This window comes from Austrofundulus limnaeus, unplaced genomic scaffold, assembly GCF_001266775.1.
Source record: "Austrofundulus limnaeus strain Quisiro unplaced genomic scaffold, Austrofundulus_limnaeus-1.0 Scaffold6, whole genome shotgun sequence".
NCBI lineage: Eukaryota > Metazoa > Chordata > Actinopteri > Cyprinodontiformes > Rivulidae > Austrofundulus > Austrofundulus limnaeus.
In genome coordinates this window covers 3,425,912-3,433,714 of record NW_013952408.1, presented here as the reverse complement: position 1 = coordinate 3,433,714, position 7,803 = coordinate 3,425,912, and the positions used below count along the sequence as shown (strand labels likewise).

Genomic DNA, 7,803 nt, shown 5'->3' with positions numbered 1-7,803 from the left:
CAACATCTGGTGAAAATTTCATGTCATTAGCACCTCTAGTAATATATTTACAGAGAAAAATGTTGACGTGTTCAATACTTATTTTACCCGCTGTATGTGTCCACATGAGCTGTCAGTGTGGGGAAGTCCTTACTGGATCTACATGTAAATATGAAACTTCAGTAGTTCCCATTCTGCGTGGTTATGTGATTATGACATACTAAACAGAATAATAAACAGAATAAAAAAATAAAATAAAATGTGTTATTGGCTGGTAAGGAGAATCGCTTCCCTAGCAAGGCTTTTTGATTGATTGTATACATTTTCTTGCCCTGTTGGGTTGTCATAATAAGGTCACGTTCAGCAGAGGGCTTTGCTTTTAACCTACATGTTGGTGCTTTAGAAGGGCAGCCCCTTTGAGTCCTGACCCCTGGTGAAAAGCAAAATGTCACCTCTCCTGCTAATTAATCTAAGCGCAATTTGTCATCCTGCGTTGGCTGCACAAGCAAGAAAACATGGAGGAAAGAGAGGGTTTGTGTCTGGAAGCATCTGTGACACCATAAAAAAAAGAAAATAAAAACTTTTATTTGTCTATCTGTTCCCCTCATCCCAGAAAGCTCGATGTACATATGAAACTTGCAAAGCACATTTATCGTGGCCTTTTTTTTTTTAAAACAATTTGCAACTTTTTGTTCTTCTTTTCTCAGGAACTACAGTCCTTTGATGAGTTTCGGGGCCAGCTTTGTGAGTTTTCTGGTGAGCAGAGAAGCAACATGTCATGCCAGGATAAAATTTTAGTTTGTGGTCCAAATGCTGACAAGGGTTCTTTTGTTTCATCTAGTACTGTGCAAAATGAGAAAAAAGCTTGTGATGATTATATTAATGTTTAATAAAGGGGTAAACCCAAGTTTTCATTATCATCTAAACCTGTGGGCAGCAAGGCCAGTGACAGTCTGTTGGATTGAACAAACATTATTTGCACACAGAACATGAATACATAAAATATAATGGTCTTTGAACTATTTTACTCCATGCAGTCATTTGCGATACTCATTCTGTATTTACTGATATTACGATGACAATACATTAGCAATAAATTGTGCAGCCCTAGTTTCATCTGTTATTTTTGAAAACATTGACTCACCGCAAAAGAGTATTTGTCTTTTGCACCCACATAGTTACTAAACTAGACTTAATATTTTATTCTCTCGAATTTCTTAGCAAAATACTGTATTTTTTTAATTTTGCAAACTTTGTCTCAAAACATCTATATTTTATGCAGTTAAATGCAAAACCAACAAGAAAAAAAAGAAGTGAAAGTGTTCATCAGGATGTGCTTTGCAACTTCTACAAGAAAAGTGGATTTGAGAGCTAATTTTAATGGGGATAGTTTTCTTTGACAACTTTGTTCCCCTTAAATAGTTATAGTATTAGAATAACACCCAAGTAGTAAGAACCCTGAGATTGAAACGAGACATTGTTTTGGATCAGAACTTATATTTACACATTCAGATGTTCGTTCCAAAAAAAGATTTTCAAAGAATTCAACATTTTAAAGACAAAATAATTTCAAGCACTTAACTCCACAGTTGAGCCAGAGATGTTCTTCAGGATTTGGCTTTTTTATTACTTTTTTTTAAAAACCATTCAATATTATTATCGTTCAGTTTGTAAAACGTTTAGTTGTGCACTTCATTTGGCTTTTTTGTRTTGTTGGCAGAATGCAGTGATGACATTCGAAGAGGAGAAAATGCAGATGGCCTTTGAGGACCTCAAAGCTACAGAGAGGCTGTGTGAAAGTGAAAACACTGGTGTTATCGAAACCATTAAGAACAAGATCAAGCGGAGTGTGAGTGAGCTTTCAGTTTTGATTTAATGGGTTGTAAAAGTGATAAATGTACATTTAGCATAAACTGGCCAGAAATTCACACTGTAGTAGTGTTATTTGCTTGTTGATTGTCCTGCACGTCTTTGTATCGCCAGCTCATTTGTGTTTGTTTGCATAAATTTGTTTCAGCACATGGACTCTCAGAGGTCAGGGGCCGCTGCAGTGGATCGACTCCAGAGGCAGATCATCATTGCAGACTGCCATGTTTACCTGGCAGTTCTGTCTTTTATTAAGCAAGAGCTGTCAGGTATGTGGGCCTGTGTGAAGACTGCAGTCATTGTTCTGTCATGTTTGTCCTTTTTTATTTACTTCAGGACTTCTAATGGTACAGTTTCTGTACATCTGTAAACTTCCTCTTGTTTCGCCCATAACTGCTGATTCATTCAAGATAATTTAATGAAACATGACACTTTTGTGCCACCACTAGACAGAGTTTCCTGTAATCATCATGCAAGTCAAGGTCAGAGGTTATGCAAGGTCTTTGTTGTATAATAGTTTGTCGATGGATGTGTAATGTACCGTATGAGATGCTCTTGTTTTACGGGCTTTGTGCAGAGTCTTAAAAAGTCTAAAATTTGAAAATCGAAATTTTAGGCCTAAAAAAGTCTTAAAAATGCCCAGATTTTCATCCAAGGTCTTAGATTTAATTTTGTCAGGTCTTAATTTTTTTTACTTTCGATCATTCCCGACAAGTGTTGGCTGCTTATATAAACAGAGTAAAGTGCTAAAATCAGAGGTTGACACTTCATGAAGTGCTAAGTTTGCTACCGGTCTTCGTACACATTAAACTACAAGTCCTGTGATAACTGCAGGCAAAATATGGTACAGTTTACTTCCATGTTTTCAACCATTTTGCTGCTACAAACCCCCGTATACAGTGGCTTATTTACCCGCCCAAAAATCAAAGAAGTTCAGTCATGTCCACTGCTTGTCGTTTAAACACAGGAAAGTGTGTTTTCAATGAGACTTGGCTTGATATCGGTGATTTTTGCACTCTGTTGGAAAYGGTCCACAGCAGTCGATATGAAGGTCTCATAGATACAGTATGACTGTTTCATTAAAATAATTWAAAAAAAATATTCTTTAATAACTAAACTGATAGCAATAAAAGGTTTTTATGTTAAAACTTCTGGGACCATTTGAATGTTTTTATTAACGCGTCGTTTTGGTCTTAAATGTCACTCCGGATGGTCTTAACTTACTGAAACCTGCGTGAATCCTGTTTTAGCGGTGGCAGAGGATGGCATGTTTCCCTTTCTGTCTACAGCATATATCAAAGGAGGCTGGATCCTCCGCAAAGCCTGGAAGATGTACAACAAATGTTACAATGACATCACACATTTACAAGAAGGCGGCAGAAAGAGGACTCCCGAACCGCCGTCTGCGTCTTCCACCTCCGACCCGTCCGGCTGCAGCCGCCCCTCCTCGCACGGGCCGAGTCCGCCTCAGAGGCTGGACGGCATCAGTCCCGAGGCTCTGGATCGGCTGAAAGGGTCGGTCAGCTTCGGTTACGGTCTGTTCCACCTGTGCATCTCCATGGTGCCGCCTCACCTGCTGAAGATCGTCAACCTGCTGGGTTTCCCCGGAGACCGACATCAGGGCCTGTCGGCGCTCACGTACGCCAGCGAAAGCAAAGACATGAAGGCCCCGTTAGCTACGTGAGTATGTGAGTGAATCTGGATACTGGCTGTAACAAAATGTGAAATGTTTAGTTTTAAACTTTTGAAGCAATCAATGGACTGACTCAGGGACTGCAACAGCTCTTTGTATTATCTATTCTCATTATTAAATCTGTTAGAAGATTGTTTCAGACGCTTTACTTGGGAATAAGTGTGGGTAAAAAACTAAAAACTTGAAAATATCTCTTAGTTGGGTTTTATTTTCGCTTAGTCAAACATATGAATAAACCATTTGTGCTTGCCTTGCAGCCTGGCCCTGTTGTGGTACCACACTGTGGTGCAGCCTTTCTTCGCTCTGGATGGCTCGGACACACACGCAGGCCTAGCAGAAGCCAAATCTATCCTTAAACGAAGAGAGGCCATCTATCCAAACTCCTCCCTCTTCACGTTCTTCAAAGGCAGAATTCAACGCCTCGAGGTAAGGACAGAATGAACCGTAGTTTTCAATTGCTACGTGACTTATTCCCAAATTGCGAAAGCGCTTTGCGGCTCACGCCACAAACGTCCTTCCTTCGCAGTGCCAGATCAGCAGTGCCTTGATGTCCTTCCGTGATGCCTTAGAGCTGGCCTCTGACCAGAGAGAGATTCAACATGTGTGTTTATATGAAATAGGTATCGCTTCCCTCWTCAGAATTCAAACATTGCTCAAAACTCCTCTGTGCCAGCATCTCTGATGGGTGGATGTTATTAGGTTGGTGCAGCATGATCGAGCTGAACTACCGAGAAGCCTACAGAGCGTTTGAGCGACTGAAGGCTGAATCACGCTGGTCCCAGTGCTACTACGCCTATTTAACAGGAGGTACGGGATTACAGAAGCATTAGTCTTTCAGCACATTTGGAGCGTTCTGTATTGGCTTGTAACTTGTGGTATTTGTCGTAGCCTGCCAAGGGGCCTCTGGAGATCTGGCRGGAGCAGTTTTAGCTTTCAAAGATGTTCAAAAGCTTTTCAAGCGAAGGAACAATCAGATCGAGGTGTTCGCCATGAAGAGGGTGGGTAACGGATCCAACTGGTTTTCTGTTATATGATAGAAACTGCAAGAAAAATAGTGCACGCCTTTTTTTTCCCCACAGTCAGAGAAGCTCAGGAGCCCCAGTTTAACCAAAGAGCTCTGCATTTTGGCTGTGATTGAGATTCTGTACCTGTGGAAAGCCCTGCCCAACTGCTCCACTGCCAAGCTGCAGACAATGACACAAGGTAAAATATGTTAAAACATAAAGATAAATATGTCTGTAGTTTGGTTTCTGGTTAGACCGACCACTGGTTTTATTTTAGTCTTGCAGGGGATTGATGACACCGCGTGTGCTGGCCTGAAAAACCTGCTTCTTGGTGCCATAAACAAATGTCTCAATAATACCAAAGCTGCCATGCAGGTACAGGAGTAGAATAATAATTGTATGTTGGAAACAATATAGTGTTTCTGTTGCTCAGCACGTTATGCCACACTTAGTAGCTGCGCTGACAGTTGCAGCTTATCCATTCACTCATAACTAATCATTAAGTGAACGTTATAGTGATTAGCCATACCGCCTTTATGCAGTGACTGAATCTAATCCCCCCCTTTTTATTTTAATTTGGTGTTAAACAGTATTTCCATTTGGCTGCAAGAGATGAGGTGGGTCGTCAGAGCAATTCCTATGTGCAGCCCTACTCCTGCTATGAACTGGCCAGTGTCCTGCTAAATGCTCCTGAGGTAGGTTTAGTGTGTGTGTGTGTGTGTGTGTGTGTGTGTGTAGGAGTCACATGATCTAAATATTCTCATTTTCTTCCCAGACTGCAGAAAAGGGCAGAATGCTAATGCTTCAGGCTAAGGTACAGTAAGCCTTTCTGTACTTTTTTACCCCTTGAATTATACTTTTTTAAGCTAATGTTTTTGAAGCTGAATTTGGAGTTAATTCCTCTCACTTGTTGTCTTGTAACAGCATCAATTAATATTATTTTCCATCACTTGCAGTACAGCTTGAAGGTTTTTGTAATCACAATGTTGCCTTTTTAAATTAGAGACAAATGAGCTTTTTTATTTTATTTTATTTTTAAATAAGGGGCATTTTAGAATGAGCTCATTATCATTCATAAAGGAGGTAAGACATAAACAGATACTATCTGACTGCGTAACATCTCAGAGGATGACRACTGTTTGTCAGCTCCTCTCGTCAACAGTTTTTAGTGGGTCAGCTTCACAATAAACTGTGGTCACAGGAAGTTTGACTGCATCATTATAGCCAGGATAGCCACAGCCCTGTAATGAAGCTTTAACAAAGCAATTCTCAGAAAGGAATTTGTTTAGAAGTACTCAGATGTCCAGCTTCATAGGGACAGGACTGATTTGCAGCGACGGTCACGACTAGAATTCATGCCCCTCACAGAAACAGTGACAGCAGCTGGTTGAAGCTATGCTACATTTCTGTCCCTACACTGGTGACCAAATATGGTACTTATCGTGTCCCAGGCTGAGAAAAAGCCAGGAGGGGCTTAACCTTTTAAAGAGAACTAGAGCAATTAGTGCTGTATTAGTTTAGGTAAAATGCATTACTGTTCTCAGAATGAGGTCAAGTTTTACTTCACTGCAGCAGCAACACCTATTTACTGGCAGCTGATTTGTTTTACTGAAGACAGATCTCTGCAGCTGTAGCAGCCGCTACCGCATGACTGAGCAGATGTACCTATTTCTGACAACTGCACAGGAGGGGCCAGGTTGTGGCTGCGCTGCTGTTTATTTTTAATGAGTGTGCCGCTCCCTGATTGGTCAGGGAATTCATTTATCTGTCTGTGCTGATGGCAGAGCTCGAACAGCGTAATATTATTATTATTTTACACCTCATTTTTTTTATGTTTGTGCAGGAGGACTATGCTGGCTACGACTTTGAGAACAGACTCCATGTTCGAATCCATGCGGCTCTCGCCTGAACCGTGGAGCAGCACAGCCTCGCCGCGCCTCTGAAAATGGCAGAAAATTCAATCAGAACCCTAATATTTCACTACATGTCTTTGTTGTTTCGATGTTTAGGGCCAAAACATCACTTAAATAACAAATGTTTCATGAAGAAACATGAAAAAAAAAGGGTTTGTTTATTTAACTATTGCTGCACTGCACAAAATGTTAGCACATATTTTTTATTGTATCGGTTTGTTTTTAAAGTAAATGCTGATCAGGTCAAATGAAAGGACACAGTCATTCAAGAGAGTAAAAAAATCATCCTCGTTTGGCAGAAAATCTTGTCAAATTATGTGTTGGCACTTTAAAAGTTATTTTAGCAAAGAAAATTCTAAAGCATAAACTCTGAATGTCTGTGAAGCCAGTAAAAATCAGTGTTGTTGCTCAGCCTTTGTGCTGTTATCGCTAATTCATTGAGAAAAAATAATGTGTCCATTTTTTGATCAGAAGTGTTTTTTTTTTTGTTGTAAATATACATTGAATACGAGTTTTAAAGAAATGTGCAGTCATTGCCCCACTTGTGAGTGGCTTAAATGCACAATAAAACAGTTCGCTGTAAACAGGTTTTACTTTATATTTGTTACAAGATGAATTAAAAAAACATGTAAAATGATTTTTGTTTGTTTTTGCTCAGACGTTGCGATCTGGTTTGAGTGACGTTATGTCAGTTTTTTGAGGGGATTCAAACTTTCATCCACTTGCTGTCAGAGTGCCGTCAAAATACAGGGACGATGAATGAAGTGAAATTAGAGCTGAAAGATTCATTTTTAAAGTTTACTTCAAAATGATACAATTCTGAAGTCTGTGAAATGTGTGGCTCCAGATTACCTTGATTGAAGTAGCCGGTTGAATTGGGAAGTGCAGAGCAATTTGTGCTCAATTTCATTCAAATGATGGAAATTCAGAGCAGATGGTTGATGACCGAAAACATCCTGTGAAAACCAAGTCAAGAGCTTATACAGTCAAAGAAATTAATTTGCTCCTAAACAGCTGAATCCGTAACGTGACCACAACCCATCAGAAASTACGTCTCACTTCATAAAACCAAAACTGAAAAATAAATAAATAAAAAGCAAAAACTGAACTCAAGTTTACATCTGGGAAAGATCACTAAATTTAAAGAACTTTGAAAATGAAAACATTGCTCAAACACCAGTGAAATTCAGTCTATCCATTAATACAAACATGGTAAATAATATTTTGATGGACTAATTTTTAATAATAGAATAAATCAAGTTAAAAGCTATGATGCAATTTTTCCTAAAAATTATAAAAATAAAAATTATCCATGTGAAATACTTGAATTACTGTAGCAACAAAAAAA

The 7,803-nt window shown here is 39.3% G+C and overlaps 1 protein-coding gene across 1 annotated transcript in view; it reads left to right on the top strand.

The window, feature by feature from the left end:
• Positions 1-7,093, top strand: part of LOC106534200 (tetratricopeptide repeat protein 39C) — an 8,634-nt gene extending 1,541 nt beyond the window's left edge. Inside the window, exons 2-14 of the mRNA XM_014030777.1 lie at positions 687-735; positions 1,700-1,828; positions 1,997-2,114; positions 3,135-3,525; positions 3,796-3,964; positions 4,065-4,158; positions 4,238-4,345; positions 4,427-4,536; positions 4,618-4,741; positions 4,820-4,917; positions 5,133-5,237; positions 5,318-5,356; positions 6,386-7,093. Of these exons, the coding sequence (XP_013886231.1) occupies positions 687-735; positions 1,700-1,828; positions 1,997-2,114; positions 3,135-3,525; positions 3,796-3,964; positions 4,065-4,158; positions 4,238-4,345; positions 4,427-4,536; positions 4,618-4,741; positions 4,820-4,917; positions 5,133-5,237; positions 5,318-5,356; positions 6,386-6,451 (1,600 nt within the window). The 3' untranslated portion in view covers positions 6,452-7,093. The remainder of the gene's footprint in view (positions 1-686; positions 736-1,699; positions 1,829-1,996; positions 2,115-3,134; positions 3,526-3,795; positions 3,965-4,064; positions 4,159-4,237; positions 4,346-4,426; positions 4,537-4,617; positions 4,742-4,819; positions 4,918-5,132; positions 5,238-5,317; positions 5,357-6,385) is intronic.
• Positions 7,094-7,803: the final 710 nt, after the last annotated feature.